This window comes from Halichoerus grypus, chromosome 2 (assembly GCF_964656455.1).
Source record: "Halichoerus grypus chromosome 2, mHalGry1.hap1.1, whole genome shotgun sequence".
Classification (NCBI taxonomy): domain Eukaryota; kingdom Metazoa; phylum Chordata; class Mammalia; order Carnivora; family Phocidae; genus Halichoerus; species Halichoerus grypus.
Genome location: NC_135713.1, coordinates 93285107 through 93311714, shown reverse-complemented (window position 1 = coordinate 93311714; position 26608 = coordinate 93285107). Strand labels below are relative to the sequence as shown.

Here is a 26608-nt window from a genome sequence, read left to right as displayed (position 1 = left end):
GATCCCAGGGTCCTGGGATCAAGCCCCACATCGGGCTCCCTGCTCCACGGGAAGCCTGCTTCTCCCTCTCCCACTCCCCCTGCTTGTGTTCCCTCTCTCACTGTGTCTCTCTCTGTCAAAAAATAAATAAAAATCTTAAAAAAAAAAAAGAACTAAGAGAAGATGCTAGAATGATCACAAGTCTATAAGGAGGACAGGAAGGGGCCTAACTTTGATTTGAGGACAGAAAATTGTTATAGTCAGAAGAAAAATAAAAGAGAAAAGATGAAACAGAGACAAGATAATCATTGAGAACTATAACTCTCTGAATAAAATTAGAATTATGAATCCTTGTTGATTAAAAAAATAAATAAATAAATAAATACACAAACAGGGAGAAGAAAAAGCTCTTCCTTACAGTAAGCTAACAATGAATGAGCAGGGATGATGGCATTAGAGAAATCATCAATTGTCACTAAAGCTAGTGATGCTCTATCTCTTTAATAATCCTGCCCTCTCTTTCATGAGCCTCTACAACCTCAAAAAGCCCAGTGACTGACCTCAAGCCATCATATAACCCAGGCGCTCCATGCACTGGCATCCAATAAAAAAATTTAAGCATACCCACTAAAATATGTGGATTTCTTTGTTCTCACACGATATAAGAATATGTATTACTGTAGTAACAGAGATCATAAAACATACAAAAACAACTTGAAATGAATTAAATATTTAAAAAATTTTTGTTTATTGTGTAGAAAAGCTTTTGAATTTTTAAAATTTACTTATGTAAAAAAGCTTTTGAGCTTTTAAAGTTTATTATATGGAAAAGCTTTCGAATAGTCAACTGATTTGTTAATATTTTAGCAAAGCTATGTAAGTAACATGCTTTATTACTGAAATACGTATAGGATTAGCCTTGGTAAAACAGCAACTTGAAGGCCTAATCCCAGGTTTGTTTTATTTTGAGACTGGTTCGAATGGCTATGCTAGCTGGGGAAGCTAGTTGTCAATGATACAAAGGTCTGAGTGGGAGAAGGGCACTTTCTTGGCTGTACTCTGTGCGTCGTGACCCCACTTCCTCCCACCCGATCATCGCCTACACAAACATTTCTGTTGAAACTTGACTATTCATGTTTCATGTTCCCTTGTCCAGCAGTTGTTGTTATAAGCTAACTGGAAGTTACTGCGTTTTTATATTTTAAATAAATGGGTACAAATCGCACTGACACTCATCATTTGGAAAAATTTCAGATGGGTTAAAAAGTTTATTATATATATATATATATATATATATATATATATATATATATATGAGTTTTTCTAGATGATACATATCATTTTGGCCAGAAAATCTAATAATGATGCCAACATTTCCAAACTTCCCTTTTCAAAATGCTCTCTTCCCAACAGGACTATTTTGCAAAAAGCAGTTATTTCTCACTTGTAATATCATCTTTACTTTGAAAGGATAGATTGCATTCATTTTTTTTTTTTATGTGTATCTGCTATGTGGAAATGACTGGCAGCCATTTGCATCACTACAAAGATCACTAAATTTAGGACACCTGTCTTTTTGTAAAAGAAAAATTTTGTTTCACAACCCTTTAAATTATTGTATGAGATATGGTACAACATTTTCAAGTTCATTCCCTCTCCCTTTCATCACAAATTGTATTATTTAAAGCCCTGTTTCTATAAAATTCATCACGACAATGACACTCTATAGCATGTGATCTGCATTATGTCATGGTAGACTAAAGAAAAAGAAAGGATGGGGCTGCTTCCTTTGTGGTGTGCCAACCTTTCTTTTAGTCAACCTTGGAATCATACCCAGTATGTCACCCACATCACGAGTGAAGGCTATTTATAAGGACCAGTAAAGTTTAATTTCTTTGTTACATTTTTAGATGAAAATGAACAGAAAGTTCTAATATTGTTTTCCTACACCCCAAATGGATCATTGTGCATCTTTAGCTCTTTAGTCCTCAGTTCTCCAGAACATTCACTTTGGCACCATCCCCAGGGGCTGCGTCTCCTGGGGGCCCCATGCTCCAAAGCTGCTTCTCACTCCATCCTCTTCCCTTTCCCTCCATCCTACATGAAATGGTCTAAATCAGTATAGTGGCACCTGCTGACAAAGCAGTCTTGTTAAAATATAGCAAAGCCTCAGGATTTGGGGATTTGTGACTCCACTTTTAATATTCATTTTGCAAGCTGTGCCTTCCTCCTTAAGTACTTGATTCCTGCACTTTACAGATATGTTTAACCTTGAGCACATGTTCTAGTTCAGTGAGACTGCCTGGATTTTTGTAGTCTGCCCCTTTAGCTGGCTCCCCAGCCTTCCACATTTTCAAATCTGCTCCAAATACTTCTCTGCGTTAAAAATTCCGAATATATGGAACTTCTTCAGGTTGTTTTTTCCTTTATTCCCAGGGAGTCAAATAATCTGGCTCCTGATGCCCGAGTCCATCTTGAGCTCACACTGCCTGGGTCTCTTTTTGTAAACTGTATAGCATAATACCTTGTGCACAATGCAGGAGCATGCCTTTCCCACTCACTCTGGAATCTCTCTGGTTAAGGGGAAATTATTTTGCATGGTTAACATTTAACAAGAAGCTATCATCTTAAGAACTTTGCCCACTTTTCTTGAAAAAACTTAGGTTAAGAGTATGTTGCTTTTCTGTTTTTTCATTCATGGGATGTCTAAGAAGTAATAATGCAGGGAATTCAGTAATCTATTCTAAAACGTAGGCCACATCAAATCAATCAAATATAAAGGAGCAAATCCGTAATTAAAATACTAAAACGCATGCCCTCCTCAACAATCGGGAAGTATTAAAAGGGTGTAAGCCTCCCTCTCAGGATATCTCCACTTGCCTAAACTTCCCCCTGCCTACATGCCCTTACCTGGACAGCCTCACCACACCCTCGCTCACTTCTTCCTGGTCTCTGCTGAGGCGTCATCTCCTCAAAGTAGCTTCCTGACTCCTCCGTCCCATCGTTCTCCATCCCCTTACCCCACCTTACTCTTCTTCCCAGCACTGATTACTCTCAAGCATTGCTTGTGTGTTCTCTGTCTGCCACACCAGAATGTGGCTCTGTGAGGGCAGGCACTTAGTTTTTCCCTGTTGTGTCCCCACCTCTTAGAACAGGGCTGGCCTGACCCAATATAGGCTCTCAGTGAATACTGTTGAAAGGGTGAGCGAATGTCCACTAAGGAGAAGTTACAGGAGGGCTACAGGAGAAATGCAGGCTTCCTTCCATGTGATAACATGAAGCCTACCTAGAAAGTCTAGTTCAGGGAGGGGAGAAGAGCCAGGAGCGTTGGCGGCTTCTCAGACCCCTCTCTCCAGGTAGGAGGAAGCGAATTGAAGGACAACTGTGGAAACGAGAGTCAGTTGCCTGTAAGGGCTCTGAAAAGACCCTGAGGGAGGACCAGGTGCCCGCACCTCCCGCTCAGACTGAGGGACGAGGGGACTGGAGGGAAAGGAGACAGGGGAGAGGAGCTGGGCTTGGTGTGACTTTTCGAGAAGCCTCCATCCAGTCAGTGGGTGGGGTCTGACTATGAGACTACCAGAACACTGGGCCCAACTGGGCTTAAATGTGGGCTGCGCTCTCCCCCAGTCTCAACAGGAAACAGGCAGCCCTTTCAGTGCTTGGCACCCCCCAAACCTAGAGCGGGTTCGAGATTCAGAAGTCCCTAAAAAGCAGGGTTCCCTCTTGTGTCAGCAGAGGAAAACTAGAGACAGAAAGGAATGACGAGCAGCGGCTAACACTGCCCAACTCTTTCTCCAAAAGAAATTTGTGCCAACAGTCACAAAAACTTCCTCTCCCATCCTTAGCTGACTTCAGAGATCACTGGGATGGCATACTGGTATGAGAGCAGTGCCAACCCCTTCATTTACCTGAGCAACTTTCCATTTCAGCCCAATTACTGTGTAGCACGGGAACAATTATGTGTATCATTAAATACGTCCAATTGACTCGGCTGCGTGTCTATTTAGCACAACACGAAAGCAGGGTCCCATGTTCCCAGCCCTCGTGGTCCTCAGCCTCACGAAGCCAACCTGTCGACTCACAGTGAGGAATTAAAATCATACATAAAAACAAAAGGACCACGAAACCCAGGTGAGGGGAGTTTAGGGAAAGGTCTCCGGCTATGTTTGAGATCAGCCAGCCAGGATCCTTCCACAAAAAAAGCTAACATTTGCTAAACATTTACCATGTGTTTAATAACTTTACACATATTAACTCAACCTTCGTCACAACCCTACTGGGTAGGTGCTGTTGATATTCCCGTTTGCACAGCAGGAATGGAAACTTAAGTAATTGGCCGCAAGTCGGCTGGGTAGAAAATGGCAGAGCCAGGGCTGAATCCAGAAGCCACACGTCCAAGATAAAGACATTATAAATGTTGATCCTGTCCTGGAAGTACACCAACTAAATTGTAATTGCACCTTCCACCACTATTGAAAGGAAACTCGCTCTAAAGAGCTCGAAGTGGGGAGTTGTAAGGGGAAGAAAAGTGATTGCACTGGTGCACAGTTCAGTGTGTGGGATGGTTTCGAGGTGCTTTTCTTACTGCGTGCCAGGTAGATCCAGCAGTGAGCTCGGATTTTTCCAGGAGGACCACATCTTTCATCCCCGCTTTGGCGAGGTGATAAGCCAGACTCACACCAACGCAGCCGCCTCCAATGATCACAGTTTCTGCTCTGTCTTTCCATCTTGTTTCTGCAGATAAGGGTGGGTTTTCTTCTCTGGAAGACAATTTTTGTTAACGGTAGTTTTACTAAGCTGTGGTAGCTATAGTTTTTCTGACTAATGTGTTTCTCCTGGTTTCTCTAATATCTTAACAGTGCCTGGGAGGTTGGCATAGTGCTGGTTTAATCATTTGGGGCATCTAAACCCTGACTGATGCAACCTGCTGAGGGAAGGGAGGAGGAGGCATGTGAGCCCCATTCCATATAATTCTGGTCCATTGTAGATAACTAATAGAACTAAAGAATTGAACATGACTTCTTTTTTTTTTTTAATTTCCAAAGGATCTAGAGAATAATTTTTCTCAGTCTACTTAAAGAACACACTTATAATCATTTTATCCCATGGAAAACCATAATCATCGTGAAGTTTAGCTTCTATAAACCTTGGATCATCCCCTCCATCCAACGCGTCCCAGGCTGAAGAGAGCCAGATGGAGTAAAATGCATTTCCTCACTTAATTTCCTCACCGCATAGTCTTCTCTCATTTTATAATTATTGCTCAGTGGTTTAATATATTTATTTGCATGACTTTCTTCCTAGCTGGATCGTGAGCTTCTCCAGGATGCATCGTAAAAAGCAAGATGTGTAAGGCAAAGAGGAACATACATACACCCCTGTTTGCTTACACACCATCTTGGGGAAAAATACAGAAGACACTGTTAACACTTGACTGGGGAAAAATACGGGGGTAGGAATGGCTTCGCACTGGGAACCCTCTGACACTATTTCACTTTGTACGTGCGTGCATGTGAAAAAACACACAGAAATCTAGAAGAAATCCAAATGCCCATTTCTCGGAGGCCAAAGTGCCCCTGACCCGGCAGACTGCCTCAGGCCCTGGCTCCCGCCCCGGCAGCCGCCCAGCCGCAAGCCTCTGCGCGGGCCGGACCCCACTTACCCTTGGCGGCCGCAGGCTGAGCGCGGGCGGCCCGGGGAGCCCCGCAGCGGGAGGCTCGGCAGCGGAAGGCCCCGCAGCCGCTGTGCGCCGGAGCGGAGCATGGCCAGGCCTGGGAGGCCGAGGGCGCGGGCGCGGGCACCTGCTCCGGGCCAGCCCACACCCTGGGGCGGCGGGGCAGGGGGCTCCGCGGAGCGGGGGACCCTCCCCCGGGCGAGGGGCGGGCTCGAGGGCTGGCGCGCTCTCCCGGACCCGGCGCCCACACGGTCGCGGCGCGATGGCACAGGCCGGAGGCCCCGGGGCCAAAAAGGTGAGTTTCCGGGCGTCCGCGAGGTATTTAGCCCCGCTGGCCGCGGGACTCCCAGGGCCTGGAGTTCAAACCCCACTTCAGCCCTTGGCCGAGCTCTGCGGCCTCGGCCGGGCACCCGGACGGCTCTGCGCCTCGGTTTCCGCGGCCGCCAGGGGCCCGGGATGACAATACCACCTTGGCCACAGGATTAGATAACAATCTCGGGTAACATTTACGGAGCCCTGACCCAGTGCCCCGAGCTGCGCAGACTGTTTTACGCAAATTATCTCATTTTCATGATGATTCCCACTTTTCAGGTGAGGAAACTGAGGCCCAGAGAGTCAGGCAACTAGCTCAAGGTCATCCATTCTAGTCCACAGTGAAGCGGGGATTTGAAGTCTAGCTCCGGATTCCGGAGCCATGCTCACATTTCTACCCTTAACCCACAGACACTGTCAGGTCTTCGGCTCAACTGGCCCCAGAGCTCGGTTCCCTCAGGTTTTGGGAAGGGGGGCAGCCTGGCCCTGCAAGCGGTGGGCTGGCCTGAAACCAGTGCTGGGTGCAGACCCTCCCCGACCCGAGGCTGTGGAGAAGGGGTGGGTAGGGGAGTGCGCAGGTCTGGGGGGTGCGCAGGGTGGGGTGGAGGGGCTCAGCCTCCTCTCATCAGTCAGACAGGTCTCCCTGGCTCCTTCTCTAAGCTTCGTTCCCCATCTACTCACCAACTGTGAGCCTTGTCACCCCCCTCCCCCGCCCCGTTTCTCTGCTGTGAGGAGAAGGGGTGACAAAACAAAATTAGGAAAGGCATGAACTTGGTCGCAGGACATCTCCAGGATCCCTCAAAGCAACCCACCTGTGCCCCGAAATTCAGAGAGGGTGGGGAAGGGAGACGCTATATAGACATGGAAATGTGCACCACTGATCTATTTATACTAAAAAGTTAGGAACAACCAAGATGCCCAACGATGGTGGGCTCCTTAAATAAAGGTGCGCCCACTTAATAAGTTATTAGGCACCGATTAAGAAGCTAAGTATGGGACAAGCAAACTGCTTTGGCAATGTTACCTTATAAAAGGAGTTATACTATGTCATGGACAGATCTCAGCTATGTAAAAATATTTATATATGCAGTGTAAGGAAGGAAATAATAACGGTAATAATTACATAAGATGTACAATATGGATTTAACAACAAAAAAATCTTTGGATATGTCTTTCTGATTATAAGAGTAAAATATGGGCATTGAAGAAAGTGAGCTTAATAAAAACATAAAGCCATTGTGCTGATTTCTTCCTCTAAACTTTCTGTAATACTGTGTTCACCGTTAGCTCATTTTTAAAAAGGTTTTTAAAATATGCTGTCCCTGTCCAGTTTCTTCCCAGCAGCCTCTGTTCTTGCAACACCAAGATTATCATATGATAACCCATGCTAATGTGTACCTGAGAGTTAAAAATGTTAGTGGGAAACAGCTAATCTCACATCTCCTGTCAGCTAACAGGTACATCTTAAGAATTCATTTAATTGCCACAGGGGACAACTCCAGTAGCCTCATAAACCCACAAGAGCAGTCCTGGTGGCAGCTTCAGGCAGAATGGATGTCTGGCAGACTCCGGCCAGAGGGTGAAGTTGGTCTGCTCCTCTGTGTATGAATAGAGGCGCCCGGAAGCCAGACCTTAAATCCAGAAGTCTAGATAGTGAGATCTGCAAAAAGGAAGCATAAATGCCTCTCGGAGCTCACTACCAGCTCCTAGGCAGATTCACTGCCAAACTGAAAGGGAGAATGGAATGAAAATATAAATGTACTGCAAATTAATTTACAGTGATCTGTATTTTCCAGTTCTCTCTCATACTAGAGCTGTCTTTAGATCATCCTGGTGTAGTAATTAATTGAGGTGGTAAGTAAAGCAGTGAAGGAGGGGCTGATAAATGCTCTGAATTCAAATCTTGATGATGGAGTTATTTTGCTAAGGGCTGTTTAGAAAACTGGCAAAATTTAAAATTTTGGACAAACATCTAGGTAACAGATCAAAATGTCTTAACTTTACTTGTTATCATGAAGATACAATCAAAATAAGCCCTATAATTTTCTTAAAACCCTAGCTAAAGAGTGTCATTTGTCACCTGAGCCTCAAGCACTGTAAAGCCAAACAGAGGAGACAAGCAGGTAACCAGATACCGCAGTACAGGTGACAGATGCAGGAATGGACGGTGTTTGGCCTTAGGCAGAACACAAAGGAGGATGTAATCCCAAACAAGAGTAGGTCAGGCAAGACTTCAATGGAAGATATGCCGGGGTGGGCTGGGGCGAACTGGAGGCCATTTCAACAATCCAGGGGCAGTGAGGAAGGGAGGGGGGACATTCCTGAGAAGTGTTAAAAGACACACTTGTCATAACCCTGGGACAGATTGGATGTAGGAGGTGAGATACTATCCTATAACACCCCGACTGTATGCCAGTGTTTTTCCCCTCTAAAACTAAATTTGATTCTTAACATGGTTGACTTAATTGAAGTGCTAGATTTTCAAGACGACATTTTATGCAAATGACTATACCTCTGATTCTCTCTTCTATAGTCCTCTGCGGCATTTATTTATCACATGTGTTGTGATGACTTGTTGACCCACTGGACTTCTCCAAGGTGGCCAGACTTTGGGTTTCTTGAGGGCAGGGACCTCGTCTTATTCCGATGTTTATCCCTCTTGCCTAGAACTGTACCTGGCAGGTGGAAAGGTCTCGTGAGAGTTTAAAGTTGAAGTCCTTTTTATGTTTCAAAAGTACAAAATTAAAAGGGCAAATTGCATTGTATGGAGGGAATAGAGGAAAAGGTGAGAATCATAATAAATATTAACATTTCTTCCACATTCAGCTAAAATTCATTTTTAGATATAAAGTACGGAAAAATAACCAGAATCGGGAGCCCTCTCGGTCAAAACAGTGTCTACAGCTAACCCAGCTAACACAGCTGGTCTCCATTCCACTTCCAAATACCAGAGACGTTGTAGATACGGTGGCCTCTAGTACAAGCCCTTCTAATGTACCTTCCTGGACTGCAGACTGGTTAGAAGGAGCAACTAGACGCTCTTCTCCCCCACTCATGCATTGCTCTGTGTCCAGCTGTGGACAGCGCTGAAATGAACTGGCCTTGATTTTCAATAAAAGGTTATGTCTTTAACTAAGGCCGTCTATACAAGAGGAATGGGGATTGCCATGGGAGTGTTTGCAGTTTCTTTATAGGATGGTCAGCAAAGCTCTCCGTGAAAAGATGACCCTTGACCAAAGTCCTGAAGGAAGTGAGAGGGTGACCCAAGCAAGTATGCAGGGGTAGGCATGTTTTAGACAATGGAAACCGTAAGTCCTTGGAGAACTGCTCTGGATACAACCTTTTATTCAAGTATGGCTGGGCTGAATAGAGAAGTGGGACTAGAAAGAGACTAGATTAGGAATTTGGAAGATCTGAAGTCTGCTTGTTTACTTACTTAGCTCTGTGATGTTGGACAAGTCACTTAGCCTCTCTGAACGTCCGTTTCCTCATTTATAAGATGGGAATAAAAACCGTCCACCCTGCCTAGCTTACAGAGTTGTCCGGAGTACCAAATGAAAACATGCATGTGAATATGTGAACGTGAACATCTGGAAAATGTAGGGCATCATTATGAAACTGTGTGTCCTTTAAGATTGTGTATAGTGGTTTACACAAAGAAGAGGCTATTTTTTTTTTTCACTTAACATGAGGTCTTGCAATCCATGGCTGCTGCAGCTACTCAAAGTTGTTATTAAAACACACACACACACACACACACACACACACACACACACACACACCGCTGCTAGTTACACCAGCTGTTAGTCAGCTTTCAGTCCTGATTGCTATACCTCCAGGACTTATGGTGACATTCCAGAGAGGAAGGAGAAAAAAAATGCCCAGATGGAAGGGAGTGCCCATCTATATCAGGAAAGCAGAACTTTTCCGGAAATCTTTAACTGACTTCCACCTATGTCTCATTGGCCAGCACCGTGTCATATGGCCACCCCCAGGAGCAAGGGAGCCCAAGGATTTGTTTTAACTTGGGGACATTGTCTCCCCAAATGAAATACATTAACAACTATCATGGAATCAGCACTTTCACTATAATTTGACTCAGATTAAATGTTATTTGAGAAAAAATATTCACAGCACTTTGCACAAAACGAATACCTGGAGTGTCCAAGAAGTAGAATATACTCAATCTTTCTGAAATATTATTAGACTTTGAGGATTTTAACAGAACTGGAGCTATAAGAACATAATACCACCTTTCCTAAAATTGGAAACTGCTTTTAGAAAAAAAAGAAAAAGAGGTATATAACCTAGGTGATTTTTCTTTCTCTCCTTCAGGGTATTTTGGAACGTCTGGATAGTGGAGAGGTTGTGGTTGGAGATGGCAGCTTTCTCATAACTCTGGAGAAGAGGGGCTACGTGAAGGCTGGACTCTGGACTCCGGAAGCAGTGGTAGACCATCCCGATGCAGGTCAGTGGCAGCATCCCCCGAGACTGTTTAGTTTAGAGGGTGACAGTTTGCTCGAATCTGACTGAGAGAAGATAAATAAATAATTCTGAGCATTGTGTAAGGACTGTTTCACTTGCCAGAGTCGCCAAGATGTAGAAACAGTGACAGTACATAGGCTGAAGCATGTAGAAGAAAATGGCCTCTCCCTCCCCAACTGCCCCCCCTCCACACACACACACTTGCATCTTCAGGTACAGGGAGTGCTAAAATACACATCTTAATATCTGTTCCATGAATATCCACCCTGTGGATATTCAAGAGTTTCCTTAACATAGTAAAACTGTTACTGCTTCACTTTAATCCTTCTGGCTAATTTGCATATTATACTATAACAGCGTGTTTGGTAAAGAGGATTAATGATAACCGCCAGATTAACACAGCATAGATGGTAGACATTTGGGTTTTGTTGGGCACAAGGGGTGTGAAGAAATCAACACAGTTTTACCTCATCCCCTGCACTAGAAAAAAAAACAATAAAAGTTGGAGGTAAAAACTGTGATGGGATTGGCAAGTAACATCAAACTGGACCTTTAATTCTATTTTTACTCTTTTTTGAGAGTAGTCTCCTAAATTAAAGTGGAAAATAGGGGCGCCTGGGTGGCTCAGTTGTTAAGCATCTGCCTTCGGCTCAGGTCGTGATCCCAGGGTCCTGGGATCGAGCCCTGCATCGGGCTTCCTGCTCCGTGGGAAGCCTGCTTCTCCTTCTCCCACTCCCCCTGCTTGTGTTCCTGCTCTCGCTATCTCTCTCTCTCTGTCAAATAAATAAACAAAATCTTTAAAAAAAAAAAAAAAAAGAAAGAAAGCGAAAGAATGAAAGGATACAAGCTGGGGATGGAACTTTGGATTTGCTCTGATTGTATTCATATATGCACCGGGTATCTGAGAAACCTGGGACCCTGTCTTGATTCTTCCACCCACCAGCTGTGTGACTTTGCACAAGTCATTTGACTTTCCCGAGGATCAGTTTCTTTTTTTTTTTTTAAGATTTATTTATTTTTGAGCATGAGTGTGAGTGGGGGGAGGAGCAGAGAGAGAAGGACAAGCAGACTCCGCGCTGAGTGTGGAGCCCAACGCGGGACTCGATCTCACAACCTTGAGATCATGACCTGAGCCAAAACCAAGAGTCGGTTGCTCAACCAATGGAGCCACCCAGGCGCCCCAGGCTCAGGTTCTTGACCCATGTCACAGGAGGGTATGACATGGGCTAGTTGTGAGGACTCGTGAGTTAACCCACATGAAAATCCCAACACATCATACCCACTGGCCAATTTTATTGCTTCATCAGACACTCAGACTTATATGGAGGAACCAAGTTTTGTTTCTCTGGTGCTTAGCACCAAGTTTTCATCTGGCCCACAGAGAACTTGTCCTTGTCTTTAATTTTAGAAGATCTTTTTGCTAAGCCAGAAAGAAAGTGTTGAAATAGCAAGGATGAGGATTGGGGTTGGGGAGAGATGAAGAGAGAGGAGGGAAGGATGTCCTGATAGGCCCACGGATGCTCCCTGACTGCGTCCCCCAGCTGCCTGCTGTTGAATCGGTTTGGTGGGGGCACCACCCACAGACACCTTGTCCACTGTGAGAATTTCCTCATGTAAGGATTTCCTGACTGTAAGTAGACCAGCTACATCCTCCACAACACAGGCAAATGAATAAACCTTCTCTAGACCAAAAGACCAAGGGGCAAGTGGTCAGCGAGACCTTAGTGTCTGCCTATGACTGCACCAGACCATTGAGGCCCATGGACAGGACAATATGAGGACACTCGAAACAGTCCCAATTTAGTATTGACTCTGCCATGTCCTGTCCTGGAACTCTACTGACCTTAATCTGCAATTTTTTATAAGAACTAGGTTTGAAGTTGTGTCTGATTGAAAGAGATTGTGAGTGGGTAAGCTGCTTTTGCTGCAAATGATAGCTCCTATGATTTTTATCTTTTTAATTTTGATTTAAAAAACTACTTTGTAGTTCGTCAACTTCACATAGAATTCTTGAGAGCAGGATCAAATGTCATGCAGACTTTCACCTTTGCTGCCAGTGAGGACAATATGGAAAGCAAGGTAAACTGTCATTTTGGTGGGGGTGGGGGTGGAGGGAGGGCAGGGGGAGTGTCAGGGATCATCTATAATAAAAATAACCTCTTGAAGGGAAGGTATGGAATTGACCTGATATGTTACTATACTTTGTTACAAACTCCACATAAAATGTGTATTAAGGAATTAATTATTATGTAAAAAAATATATATTACATAAATGAGCTTGCTTCTGCCTCCTGAGCTGGGGTAGAGGGGAAGAGAGGACTGGGAAGGAATAGGCCATTGGAAGGACATGGTCATCCTGTGCTATTTTTTTATAGAGAAAGAACACTTTCTAGATGCCCTTTTCACCTTATCTCACCATCTTCTCTTCTAACTTGTCCATCTGGAGATAGGGTGGTCCTTGGGAACACATCACTGGCCTGGGAATGAGAAGAATTGGGTTGGATGCCAACTTTGCCACCTGTTGGGTGTGTGACTTTGTGCAAGACACTTGGCTGCACGGAGCGCTGGTTTTCTTTGAGCAAAATGGAGCTCATTTATGCTTAAATGCGTAGGGCTGTTGAGAAAAGTAGAGAAGGGGAAGAATGTGGAAGTACTGTGCAATATTGTGTACATGTAAAGTGTTCATACTTGTCAATGTTCATGCCCATTTATTCAGTCAACCAACCAACATTTATTGAGTACCTGTTAGAGTCCAATCTCTATGCTCAAAACAGAGGTGAAAGAGAGCCACAGAGCCTGTTCTGAAGTGGTTCACAGTCCAGTGAGGGAGGCAAACACAAACATTTACTAAAATGCTGTGTGGTGAGTACAATAATGGAAATACAAGCTCACTGGTAGTAAAGGAGAAGTCCCCAGTGCTGCTGGTCTTCTCAAATTGCAGGGTTTTTTTTTTTTTTAATTTTATTTTATTTCAATTCAATGAATTAACATAGAGTATATTATTAATTTCAGAGGTAGAGGTCAGTGATCCATCAGTTGCATATGACACCCAGTGCCCATCCCATCACGTGTCCTCCTTCATGTCCATCACCCAGTTATCCCCAGCCCCCCTCAAACTGCAGTTTAAACCATGACTGGGACTCATCTTACTTGATCATTGCCCTTGTTATCTGTTATATTTTACCGCGAAAATGGCGGGCTCACCGTCTGAACTCTTGCTCTCTGACCTCAGTGGGAAGCTGTGAACGCTGCTGCCTGTGACCTTGCCAGGGAAGTGGCTGGCAAGGGTGATGCTCTGGTAGCTGGGGGGATCTGCCGGACTTCCGTGTACAAACACCACAAGGATGAAGCCACAGTTAAAAAACTCTTTCAACTCCAGCTAGAGGTTTTTACAAAGAAAAATGTGGACTTCTTGATCGCAGAGGTAAGCCTAGTATTTTAGGGGAGGGAGTCCTTCTCTTCGGACAAATCCCACTACATAATCTTCAGCTTTCACGAGGGTATTTGGGATTGCTTTGTGCCCTGATTTTCTCAGGGTATAGGGTCAGAGGTTTATGTACCCGCGCTGCCGTCAAGGCAAACAATGCTCTCACTTGCATGCTGGGTTTTAGTGAAGCCAAAGGGCAGAGCCAGGAGTGGCCTGACCGCAGCCTTGGTTGTCTTTGGGTGGTTGTAGCAGCTGACTCACAGGGGACCCTACAATGCTGGGTGAGAAGGGGACGGTGCTTCAGGGAGCAACCTCTCCTGTGGGAGGGGCAGGGCTGGAAGGAGCTGTGCGGGGGCTGGAGGCTGTGAGTGAGCAAAGCTTAGGAGGTAGGTGGCTGCTCAGGCTCATGCAGGCCCCGCTAGTAATACTCAGTAACAAGAAGTTTCCTTGCCCTCTGCTGTCCATGCTCTGCTCACTCCCAACCCCCTGCTTTCACTCAAGCTATAAAAGGTAAGTGATATTTTGAAGAAAGAGTAAGAATTGGTCGTTGATTGGACACAAAGGCCCAGAACATTCTCTTCCTTCCACTTCCAAAAATTTAAAAGCCCTCATTCCCCATTTCCCACCTTTGCTACCACCTGGAGTCAAGCTCTCAGCCCAAGTCTCTACACCCAACGAGGACAATAGCCTCCCCGCTGCTGTTTCCCTTATCACTCTCTGAATCTATTGAAAAGCTTGCTTCATCAACCTTCCCAAGGCTCAGGGCCACCCAAGCCTGGCAGACGCACTTAGCAACAATCATCTGCAGAGATGGGCACAGACTCTACCCGACAGGCTCTCCAGACAGATGGAACACAAGTTTGTTTTGTAAGAACCTCTCTGTGGACTCTCTCTGCCATTCCTCACACACTGCTTCTGCAGAATCTAAGTCAAGAAGGAAAAACACAGGGAGATTTTTGCTGGCTTTTCTTCATTTACTTAAGGTCAGCTTTTCAATTGTGGCCCTTAAGGGGGTTCCTGGGAAGACCACTGCAAATGAAAGAAACTGAGTAGCTATTCCCTGCCCCAGCTCTGTGCCGCAGCGGTCTCATTGGGGGAAACCATCATATTTCTCCTACTTCATGGAGCACTTCTGAACATCTAACGAGAAGTGAATATAAAATCACTTTGAAGTAGAAAGTATAATAAACTATTCATTATTTTTCAGAGATTACCCCAGCTCCATAAAAGATGAGCCTAAAATTTATTAGTAAGGGGTGCCTGGGTGGCTCAGTCGGTTAAGTGTCCAATTCAGTTTCCACTCGGGTTGTGATCTCAGAGTCGTGAGATCCAGCCCCACATCGGGTTACACTCTCAGTGGGGAGTGTGCTTGGGATTCTCTCTCTCTCTTGCCCTTTATCCCTCCCCCTACTCACGTGTGCTCTATATCTCTCTCAAATAAATAAATCTTTAAAAAAAATAAAATTTATTAGTAAAACTTTCATTCCTGGGGCACCTAGGTGCCTCAGTAGGTTAAGCGTCTGCCTTCAGCTCAGGTCATGATCCCAGAGTCCTGGGATCAAACAGTCGTCATCTTGCTGAATCGATGATTTCTGAATGAAAATCTATATATTATTGTTAAAGGAATTAAAATGTTTACTCAAAAAAGTATTCTTTAGTTTGCTAAAGACCTGTTCCTCAGCAAGTTTTACCACATATACTTGGTCATTTTTATAACTGTTCTGCAACATTTGCATTCCACCTTTCAAAATCTGCTTTACATTTGGACCAATAGAAAAAATGAAATCTCTCTTAGTATTTTGAGCATGCCGAAGAAGCCATATGGGCTGTGGAAGTCTTAAAAGAATCGGGTAAACCCGTGGCAGCTACCATGTGCATAGGCCCGGATGGAGACATGTGTGGTGTGACACCTGGAGAATGTGCTGTTAAGCTGGTGAAGGCAGGTAATTGGGACCCATAATGTGATCAGCGGTTCGGCTATTGTTTATGAAATTTAACAAAGGTTGCTTAATCTTGTGAGGGCAGTTCAGAAATAGAAGAATTAACTGGCATTGGTTTTCCTCTTGGTAAAACTTGGGAGGTGGAGAAGGATAACTAATCTCTAAGGCAATTTCCAACTATTAAAAAATAAAATAAGCAAAATGTAAAAGTTCTTTATTTCTTTGCCCAGGGGCTGCAATCGTGGGTGTGAACTGCCGCTTTGGGCCCAGCACCAGCTTGAAGACAATGAGGCTCATGAAGGAGGGCCTACAGGCCGCGGGGTTGAAGGCGCACCTGATGGTGCAGTCCCTGGGCTTCCACACCCCTGACTGTGGCAAAGGCGGCTTTGTGGACCTCCCAGAATATCCCTTTGGTAAGCTCAGGGTGTAGGAGCAGGCTTCGCGTTTTCTTAGGCTGACAACATGGAAACGGCTGTAATGAACAGCTATGGTACGGTCTTAGAAAAGGAGACTGCGTAAGACAAAACCAGTCAATGTTAATGAAAAAATGAGCATAATCTAAAGTTCATCATGTTTTAATTTTAAAAAGTGCTCCATCGGAGCACCTATGATTTGAATGTAGGGACGGTAACAGAAATGCTGTGATTATTGTGTTGCAGGACTGGAGCCCAGAGTTGCAACCAGATGGGATATTCAAAAATATGCCAGAGAGGCCTACAATCTGGGGATCAGGTACATTGGCGGGTGCTGTGGATTTGAGCCCTACCACATTAGGGCAATTGCAGAGGAGCTGGCCCCCGAAAGGGGCTTTTTGCCCCCAGCTTCGGACAAACATGGTAGTTGGGGAAGTAGCCTTAATATGCACACCAAACCGTGGATTCGAGCCAGGTAGGAACTGTTTAATTAACATTACTATTTTTCTCTAATCTCATTTTATTTATTGTTAGAAACACTATGCATGCAATAAAAATTCAAAAAGTATAGAGTATGTAAGATTAAAACCAAAAGCTGCCCCTCTCCTGAGGGGCATTACCCAGAGGTAATGACCTGTTTGCTGCTTGTGTTTTGAAGTCTTATACCTAATGTCTGGTTTTATCAATTTTAAGCTGTAATGACTGCTAACCCTTTACAAAGGCTGAGGCGTTTAAATCACGTAACATTCCCCTTTTCTCCCTGTTCTCCTTTTCCCAATTTTGATTTATTACATTTTTATTTCTTCTGTTGGTTATCTTTATAAGTTGGAATTTTCTATTTAACTGCCTATTTCTTTATCCATTGATGTAAAGCAGTATCTCTTACTTCCACTCTGTAAAATAAGAATTAACTCTTTCTGCTCCCCTCTACTCTTCCTCCCTCATCTACCTCTTGGCTTCTTTAAGTTATACCATTACTTTTACATGATCAAGGTTTAGAACCATTGTGTTCTGCTCTGTAATTATAATTAAGTCTTTCAAGCTTTGTAGATTTATTAAAAAAATGTAAAGCTAGTAAATAACATTTGCAATATTATTATAATTGTCATTTTAAACAAACAGGATTCATGAAATATAATAATCAGAATGCAACTTTATTTTTGTCTCCCTCTGTCTCTTTAAACCTGCTCATTGGGTGAAGTCTATCCTCTCTCCCTATTTGAAAATACTGACATGCCCCAGGACTTCGCTGGGTTGTCTTAGGGAATAGAAAGCTCCATGACCACTTTGTTGAGCAAACACAATCTTAACTCAGGAATTAAAAGTGTTCAGTTCCAGAGACACCTGTGTGGCTCAGTCAGTTAAGTGTCCGATTCTTGATCTCAGCTCAGGTCTTGATCTCAGGGTTTGGAGTTCAAGCCCTGCATTGGGCTCCAACACTGGGCATGGAGCCTGATTTAAAAAAAAAAAAAAAAAAAAAGGTGTTAAGTTCCATGTAAAATCAAAATCTGGAACACATGAAACTTATATTTTCTCTGGTTTTCCAGCAGTTGCCTTCAATAGGCAGGCAACGAGGGAAGGCCAGGCTAATCCTTCTCTTTCTCTGTCTTATGCTTCCAGCCCTCCCTTCCTATTTTGCTAACCAGGACTTCTGACCTCTTCAGATTCAAAGGGAGAGAAGAGAGGATGGCAAGGGGAGCCAACTGTTTGTACTTGGCTGGCAGCCTAACAGGAAGACCGCAGTTCTGGGCCTGGCAGATCTTCACAAGTGCTGCCATGGTTCCTTACTGGCTTCCTCTGGGAACTTTTGGTCTGTACTTCTCATGCCACAGGCATCGCATTCTTCTCTGTCTGCTACTTCCCCTTCAGATCCTGGCTTTTTCAGCAGGTCACTCCAGATATCCCCTATTTGGGGGGCTCTTGTTGTCCTTCCTGGTGATTCTAAATACCTCCAGATTTCAAACACGTCTTTTTCTGAAACGTGGTATGAAACCCAATGATTGCTTTTATTTTTTTAAGATTTTATTTATTTATTTGACACAGAGAGAGGGGGCGGGGAGGGGGAGAGAGAGAGAGAGACCACAAGCAGGGGGAGTGGCAGGCAGAGGGAGAGAGAGAAGCAGACTCCCCGCAGAGCAAGGAGTCCCGTGTGGGGCTGGATCCCAGGCCCCTGGGATCATGACCTGAGCCAAAGGCAGACGCTTAACCGACTGAGCCACCCAGGAGCCCCCAATGATTGCTTTTGATAGAAATGTGAGAAAGGCATTAATGGACATAGTTTTTCAGTCTGTATGTTGAAACTGAAGTTCTACTTTAGCCTGATCATGCACCACACCTGTGTGTATTTGGCAACTACACACACACACAAATATGTATAAAGCATATTGGACTTATAAAATAGGTATACATTTTTTAATTAATAATTTTTTCAAACACAGGGCTAGAAGGGAGTATTGGGAAAATCTGCTGCCAGCTTCGGGCAGACCTTTCTGTCCTTCACTGTCACAGCCAGACGCCTAAGGAGCGGTGAAAGAAAACACTGAAATGACAGAACAGAAAGAAATCTGGAACTCTTCCTCGCCTTTACCCTCCACCCACCCTGCTAGCTCCAGCTGAACAGCTCATGTGCTCCTGGCCCTTCAGTTCAGGGCAGCATATGCATCTTGCGCTCCCGCTGTGGATGAGCACCCAGCTGGGTGCTGCAGGGGATGCAAAGACGATGAGAAAGGCCCCTGGTCCCCCAGTTACTTGCTGTCCAGTAATGCTGTGCTACATTCTTGGGAAGGTCATCAAGAAGAGCAAAACTTGTCTTTTAGGGTGAATTTGAGATTTTAAAATAACCAGAAGTCACTGAACACCAAATCTATTGATTAATTCAGGCAACTAAGCTAGGTGCTTGAGGAAGATGGAGGAGCAAGGAGTCTGCTTTTCTTACATGACTTGTATAATGACTCCAAGGGCAATCCCAAAGGAATAGATGCAAAAAATGCTTTGAGTAATGGCAGGGTTATTGAAGTAAGTGTATAACCTTCCAAAGTGATTACTTTCAAAGATGAGTTTACTTAAAGGTGTTAGGTCCTAGAATTTTTAAAATGTGTCTTTATGAGGGGCACCTGGGTGGCTCAGTCAGCTAAACATCCGACTCTTGATTTCCACTCAGGTCATGATCTCAGGCTTGTGAGATCGAGGCCTGAGTCCAGCCCAGCATTGAGCCCTGCATCTGCACTTGGCATGGAGCCTGCTTGGCATTCTCTCTCTCTCTCTCCCTCTGCCCCTCCTCCCCCAATAAAAAACATAAATTAAAAAACTGTGTCTTTATAATCACAAATAACTAGATTATAAACTACTTAAGGACAAGGACAATGTGATGTTCTTATATTTTTCCTTAAAGTATTTAGCACTATGCTGGGCCTAATAATAGATGCTCTAGATGCTCAATGAAATACTTATTTTTGATTGTTAAAATAAGTAAAAATAGATCAACAGTTTTAGAAGACCTTTTTAAAAGTCAGAGTTCTAATCTACCATGGTCTAATATTTTCTTTACTTAGGTTTGTGCTATTTGCCATGTGCCAGTATCACTCCGTTTTTTCCAAAACAATGTATCAATTTGTGACAATTTGTAAAATTAAAGATGATTTACCTGTTACAGTGTTTGAATATTTAAAATATCATGGATATTCTTTGGAAAATAACAGCAAACATTTATTACTTATTATGTTCCAGGCTATTGCTTCTCTCCTGTTCTCACACTCTATCCTTTCATCCATCCATCCATCCATTCATCCATCCATCTATCTATCTATTCACACTCATTCGTCCCTTACAGGGATTAAAATATGAGAGTGTTTTTAACACAGTAGTTTAAATGTGAGGAACCTAAGGCTAAGTTAACTTGCCTGAGGTCCACAGTTAGTAAATGGAAGAACTGGGATTTGAACCCACATGGTCTGGCTCCAGAATCCATGTTCACAACCACTACACTGCACAACCTCTCTCATATACACAGCTGCTGCTTTTATCAGACTCAGTCCAAATTTTTCTGTTGTGGAGTTTCATGGATTTTTATTAGCTTTGCTTAATATGAATCAGCCCTTCAATCCTGTTTCTGTGAAGTAGATAACCTGGAACTCATTAAATGTTACCACTTTACCCATAATACGTAATCCCACCATGCTGGAAATTAAAGGGTAAATCATTTGCGTTGGGGGTCCTTGAGGATGACTAATACAAATCACTAAGCCTGAGTATCTTTGCCAGCATCCTCAACCAGGGCCATCCAGCCTCTGTTTGGACTTTTCCAGTAGCAACTCACTACCTTGCAAGATCACATATTCTTTTCTAAGATATATTTCATTCTTTGAAAGTTATTGCATACATTAACCAGGAATCTACTTATCAACAACTTTTGCCTATTTGTCCACATATTAGTCTCTGGGCACCCATAGAAAAAATGTATAGTTTCTTCCATATGATAGCTCTTCAAAAATTTAAAGGTAGATGTCATGCTTCCCTATACTTCCTCTTCCTCATTTTCCCCAACCAAAGACAGAGACTTTTAAGATGTGCCTTGCCATACTAGCACCGTGAATTGGACAATTAACTTTTCCATCTCAATTTTCTCATCTCTTAAATGAGGATAACAATGGAACCATCTTCATTGGATTACTATGAGGATTAAGTGAAATAACCAGATACTTAGGCAGAGTGTCTGGCATATAGTAGACACGCAGTGTACAGAAGATAGTGTAATAGAATTAAGTGCCTTGGTTCCCAATCACCTCATCCTCGTGATGACTCTCCTCTGGCCACACTCCAGCATCAAAGTCTCTGCTTAAGTTTAGTACCTGGTCTTGAACTTCACACTCCAGAAGTGGATGCTCGCACAACAGCTTGATAGATGAAATAAATAAATGAATAAATCTTTAAAAAAATCTTTATATATTAAAGTCATTGTTTTCTACATATACTTTACAAGTATTCTGAAAGTATAGTGGAAGTAAAGATCTCTTTTGCATTTTCAGCAAAATGATTAAGTATCTATGGAAAAAATTGACAAGAAATGTACAAGAGCTGTTCAAGAGAATTTGAGGATGCTACTATAGGATACAGAATAAGACGAATAAATCTATGTGTGCTTATAAAGAGAAAGACACAATCTTGTAAGATGCTAAGTTATTCTAAATTGATTAATAAATGTAATATAATCCCAGTGAAAAATATCATGAGGATGGAGGGGAAATAGACATGCAACTCTTTGGTTCATATCAGGAGAAAAACCATAATGGTTATGGGAAAATTAGAAAAAGAGAGGTAGTCAGGAGGATGTAGCCTTGCCCAAAAATCACTATATGTAACATAGCTGGAGTGATTAAAGCCACCGAATATGTGCATTAAAAAAAAAAAAGAAGGATCAATAGAAGTTAATGTATGATAAAGGGGGCATTTCAGGTCAGTGAGGAAAAGCTGGATTGTTTAATAATGATGGACATTTGGTCAATCATATGGAAAGAAAAAGTTAGATCTCTTAGAACGAGTTCAAGGTTGATCAAAGTTTTAAACATAAACGCATAAAAGAAAAGCCATAAGAGAAAAAACACAAATTTTACCATACAAAAAATTTAAATGTCTGCACAAAACTCAAAAGATTCTTAACAAAGGTAAAGTCAAATGGGACTAATGTGTAACAGGGTTAGTAACTGCTGTTCCAGGAGGGGCGTCTTGAGCTGTCTTAGTTCTACTCTCTTCCCATCTACGCAGATGTTATGAGGGTGGGGCTCACCTATGAGACTGGCAATCAGAACTCCATTCCACCGCATTCTCTTGGGCTTCCAAGTGTTCTGGGAGGGAGCTGAATGCAGCTGGGGACCAAGCAAAGCCTTGGAGTCAGCACTGGCAGCGCCAGCACTCTTCGACAATCACTATTCCACTGTAAGCTGTGATGCTGGGAGTCAGAGGCGCCGGGAAGCGCAGTGCCCCTGGTAGAGATGATGTGAGCTTCCAGGCACTGACGGAGACGTCAGGCAGCTTCTGGGCGTTGACACATTATCCCTTAATGTGGTACCTGCCAGGCCCAACTTGACTCTTCCCCTCCCAGGGAAACAGATCGTTTCCCTTCTTGGGCAACTTCTGGGGATCAGTTCCCAGCTCCTGCACCCCGCACATACACATCATATTGCCTTCTCCCCATTTCCCTCAATGCCCACAACCTTTTAAGGTTTTCCCAGAAAAACCCTCTTTTCCTGTTGCTCTATGGGTTATAATAGAACTTTAGACCAAAATCAATAGAAAAATGAGGCCCACTTTCCTAAAAGGCATGTTTATTGGAGGTGGGGGAAATATTTGCCTTAGAGCTTTGCAGTGTAGGGAAAAGGGAGGGATAAAAGATTTATGGATTAAAGCAATCTGAATGCTCATATCCTGTCACAAATACTGCATACATTTGAGAAACTAAGAGAGGCTTTCCTTACCCTATAGATTAGGAAATCTATTTCCTTAACCTATGAAGGGTAGGAAAAGATATGCAACACATTCAAAATTACGTAAGTACATGTCAAAATTAGGTAAGTACAACGAAATCTCTTTTTTCACCTATCACTGATAAAAACCAAAAAATTGGTAATACCTTATGGTAATAAGGATCTAGGGGAAAAGACGCTATCACACATAGGCTTTATGTAGAAGTATAAACTGGTACTATTTGAAAAGAAATTAGGCCATGGCTATCAAAATTTAGAATTCACATGCTCTTAAACTAGCAGTGTCATTTCTAGGAATGTAACCTATATTTATCTTCATATTTGTGCAAAAGTACATATCTGGAAATTACAAAAATATCCATAATGAAACATTAGTTAAGTGAATTAAGGAACATCTACAGGATGATAAACCATGGAGCAATTAAGAAGAATACATTAGGTCAACATGTACCAAAATGGAAGGACCTCCTAGATATGCTGTTAAATGAAACTGTGCTCCTACTGTGTTTGTGTAGAATATTTCCAGGAGGAATGCCTCCTTCCTATGAAAAGAAGACTAGTGACTAAAACTGTTGCCGGGTGAACTCGGGAGACCCCAGGCCCCGAGGCCTTGGCTCAACCCATCCCAAAGAAGTCACCGAAGATTCTTGGTCTCATCACAAGAAAGAATTCAAGGACAGACACACAACACAAGCAGGAAAGTTTATGAAAGCAAAAGTACATTCTCTGAGCGAGTATGAGAGCCAGTGAACTCAAGAGAGACAGAGCTGCTGACCTGGGGTTTGGGTTTCTATCTTTTATTGAAAATCTTTAACTAGGGGTTGCAATATTCATTACTTGGAGCAGGGATTTCTTGGAAGCAGGTTTTTCATGCCTTTTCTTCCTTACCTGGTCAGGGGTTTCCTGTCACGGCACCTGCCATCTTGGGTCTGTCTGGTTTGATCTGGCTTCTTGTGGAGTGCTACTATGACAGGCCTCTGACTTTCCCAATAGCTGCCCATGACTTCCTCTATGCTGGCCTGTGGGTATCCTGTTAGAACCTAATTAACTGCCTACCTTAACAAAACTATGGTACAGTAGGAAGACTTCTTTTTCTCTGATACCTTTTTTAGTGTCTTAATGTGGGTAGCTATTATTTTTTCAATAAAATTAGTTTTAAAACTTATACCAAGAGTGCTAATTGCAAGAGGAGAAATCATCAGATCATGAGTTCCTTGTTGTGACACAGTATTAGAAACACTGCATCATCAATGATATATACCAGCCAAAAGTACCTGAGTGGAATATAATCCAATTTAGAGGAAACACAAGTGATATTGGAATAAGGAAAACAATACCACAAGGAAGGAATCGGGAGAATCATATATTCTATAGGAAAGCTGCTCTGGTCTATTCCACAAGTCAGTACCTTGGGACTGCTCATCTATATATAAGAAACCAATGCGGGGCACCTGGGTGGCTCAGTTGGTTGAGCCTCTGACTCCTGGTTTTGGCTCAGGTTGTGATCTTGTGATCTCGGGTCCTGAGATGGAGCCCTGTCTCCAGCCCCACCAGATGTGGCGGGCTCCACGCTCAGTGGGGAGTCTTCTTGTCCCTCTCCCTCCCCCTACTTGCTCTCTCTCTCTCTCTCAAATAAATAAATAAAATCATAAAAAAAAAAAAAAGAAAGAAACCAATGCAATACATAGTCCTGAATTGGATCCTAGTTTTGACAAACCTGCCATAAAAGACCTTTTGGGTACAAACTGGGAACATTTGGATACAGACTGGGTATTAAGGAATCAAAATTAATTTTGACCACATAGGAAAATGTCCTCGCTCTTTAGAGATGCATATGAATTTTTTAATGCATACTAAAATGTTAAATTACTGTTTAAAATTTCCTTTAAATATTTCAACATATAAAAATGAGGGTTTTCTTAAAAAGCAAAATTTCTACAGGTTCTGATTTGGCAGGGGGAATTAAGAACAGGGTAATCCTCAAAAGTTAAGACTGCTCAGTGAAACTAAGAACAACTGGCTCAAACCAGCTCTTTCCAGTTTCACAGCAGATGTTTACTGTACTAGGGAGTTACCTAGAAGAGCAGATGGCCCCCTGATAAACCCTGCTGTGCTGTGTGTAGAATCAACAGTGCACACCAGCAAATAGCTGTAAGGGATGGAAGAGATGTGCGGAATCTAAGGGGCGAAGTTCAGCTGGAAAAACAATTCCCTTCACAATGAGCACAGACAGGATCTGATTCCCTTCTGCAAAACCCTAAGCAGAGTTAAGCAACTCATTTTGGCTGTACAGTCAGCTGCCTTGAAGACCAGCACACACTTTGTTTAATCAATAATGAAAATGCTGAAAAGAATTTCAGAAGGCTACAATTTTGCCTGCCATCAGAGTTATGTTACTCAAGAGTCCTGAGCAAAGGAGATGGGGCATGCTAAATGGTATTGCTGGTGCTCTGAAGCCACCTGTCCTTTCATTCTGTTATTCAGTCAGAGCAGGAAAGAGAGAAGGGGAAAGAGAAGTTGTACTCTTCATGATCTAGATCCAGATGAGCTGGCCTCTTCAAAGCAGAAAAATGGAAGAAGCGTCTTTCCAGTTGATGGTATGACCTACCCTGAGGGTTCTGTGCTTTCATAACAATTATATCCACTCTCAAGGGCACATGATATGATGAGCATTGGGTGTTATACTCAACTAATGAGTCATTGAACATTATATCAAAAACTAATGATGTTCTGTACCCTGGCTAATTGAATTTAAATAAAAAAAATTATATCCACTCTCAATCACTGGCTCATCCATTCATTACTCAAGTAACATGTACTTAGTGCTTGACCTATGATAGTCATGGCACCCTTCCTATATGCTTGATAGTATCCAATATTTATCATAAATAAGTACAATATAGTGTCAGTACTCCCTGGATCATTCCTATTTACTTCCCTGTCCCTACTTGAGGGGACAGAGGAAATATCTTGTTAATTGTTATATTCCCAGGGCCTGGCATGGTGTAGGACTCAAAAAGATTTTGAATGAATGAATGAATGAATGTACAAACCAAGGGATACAAAGATGAATACACCACTGTCTTATGCTGCCTTGTTGAATTCTCTTGCCAAAAATATTTGGAAGAACAAGTACATGATATATGACAGACCAGCATTAGATTGCGCTGATTCAAAGGAGCTGAAGTTGGGGAGACTGGTGGGAGGAAAGAAGGGGCATCAGTAAGTGGAATGGTAGGCTCTGCGAGCAGAACAACTAAGGGAGCAAGCTCAGGCAGGTCCAGGCTGCAAGAGCTGAGGGAAGCATTAGGATAGAGGAGAGGATTGGGACTCAGGATCATTAGTAACGGAAAAAAGTGCACATTTAAAAACGTGCCAATGCCATTTAAAATATGGAAACCATTTTAAAGTCTAAAAACAGTAAAGTCAACACAGCCATTTTATTTTTCTCTAAAAAATGAGTTTGGGACACTGTGTTCCAAACCACTTTCAGCAGCAGCAAAATTGGTAAATTATACTTTTCTGATTAGGAGATTAAGAAATACTGGTCCCCCCGTTCATGAAAGTTGGGCTTCTTTCCATGCTGAAGAAGCCTATAAGTTGCTATGATGAACATAGCTATATCTATATATTCTGATTTTACGGGCAATATGTACCCCCCTACACTCCCACTAAAAATACTTCTTTCCTTTACCTACGTGCTTATTCATTTATTCATTCATTCCTTGTATTCAACAATATCTATGAAGACTCTTATGAGCCAGGCTCTGTTCTAGGTGCTGGGACTGTACAGGGTCAACAACTGGCCTGGTTTGTCCAGGATAAACCCAGTTTAACACCGAAAGTCCTGTGTGCTGGGAAAGCCCTCTCTCCTGGACCAATGTTGGTCATCCCAGAGC

The 26608-nt window shown here is 43.0% G+C and overlaps 2 protein-coding genes across 12 annotated transcripts in view; one reads left to right on the top strand and one right to left on the bottom strand.

Annotated features, from left to right (window-relative positions):
• Positions 1 to 26608, bottom strand: part of DMGDH (dimethylglycine dehydrogenase) — a 130464-nt gene that overhangs the window by 65241 nt on the left and 38615 nt on the right. For 2 of the 9 annotated variants that reach the window (XM_078067149.1, XM_078067145.1), the window contains exons 1-3: positions 10273 to 10408; positions 8478 to 8640; positions 4565 to 4739 (exon numbers count right to left, since the gene is read on the bottom strand). In XM_078067149.1, the coding sequence (XP_077923275.1) occupies positions 4565 to 4624 (60 nt within the window). In that variant the 5' untranslated portion in view covers positions 4625 to 4739; positions 8478 to 8640; positions 10273 to 10408. Of the gene's footprint in view, positions 1 to 4564; positions 4740 to 5641; positions 5877 to 8477; positions 8641 to 10272; positions 10412 to 26608 lie in introns of those variants that run through there. The other 7 variants (XM_036106529.2, XM_036106528.2, XM_078067144.1 and 4 more) reach the window with 5 other exon arrangements.
• Positions 5804 to 21336, top strand: BHMT2 (betaine--homocysteine S-methyltransferase 2). Of its 3 annotated transcripts, none has more exons than XM_078067151.1 (8): positions 5804 to 5948; positions 10301 to 10433; positions 12438 to 12529; positions 13683 to 13874; positions 15673 to 15820; positions 16048 to 16230; positions 16477 to 16705; positions 21255 to 21336. In XM_078067151.1, the coding sequence occupies exons 1-8, from the start codon at positions 5916 to 5918 to the stop codon at positions 21319 to 21321; spliced, it is 1077 nt and encodes a 358-aa protein (XP_077923277.1). In that variant the 5' UTR covers positions 5804 to 5915; the 3' UTR covers positions 21322 to 21336. The 3 variants fall into 3 exon arrangements, with proteins under 3 accessions (XP_077923277.1, XP_035962432.1, XP_035962428.1); XM_036106539.2 differs by lacking the exon at positions 21255 to 21336 and adding an exon at positions 17851 to 17887; XM_036106535.2 differs by lacking the exon at positions 21255 to 21336 and adding an exon at positions 18669 to 19877 and having other exon boundaries at positions 5808 to 5948.

Excerpts from the sequence above, each read along its gene's own strand:
- BHMT2 (XM_036106535.2), top strand. The coding sequence starts at position 5,916 with ATGGCACAGGCCGGAGGCCCCGGGGCCAAAAAG. Across the intron at positions 10,434-12,437 it reads GGTAGACCATCCCGATGCAG|TTCGTCAACTTCACATAGAA; the intron begins GTCAGTGGCAGC and ends ACTACTTTGTAG. Across the intron at positions 15,821-16,047 it reads TGTTAAGCTGGTGAAGGCAG|GGGCTGCAATCGTGGGTGTG; the intron begins GTAATTGGGACC and ends TTCTTTGCCCAG.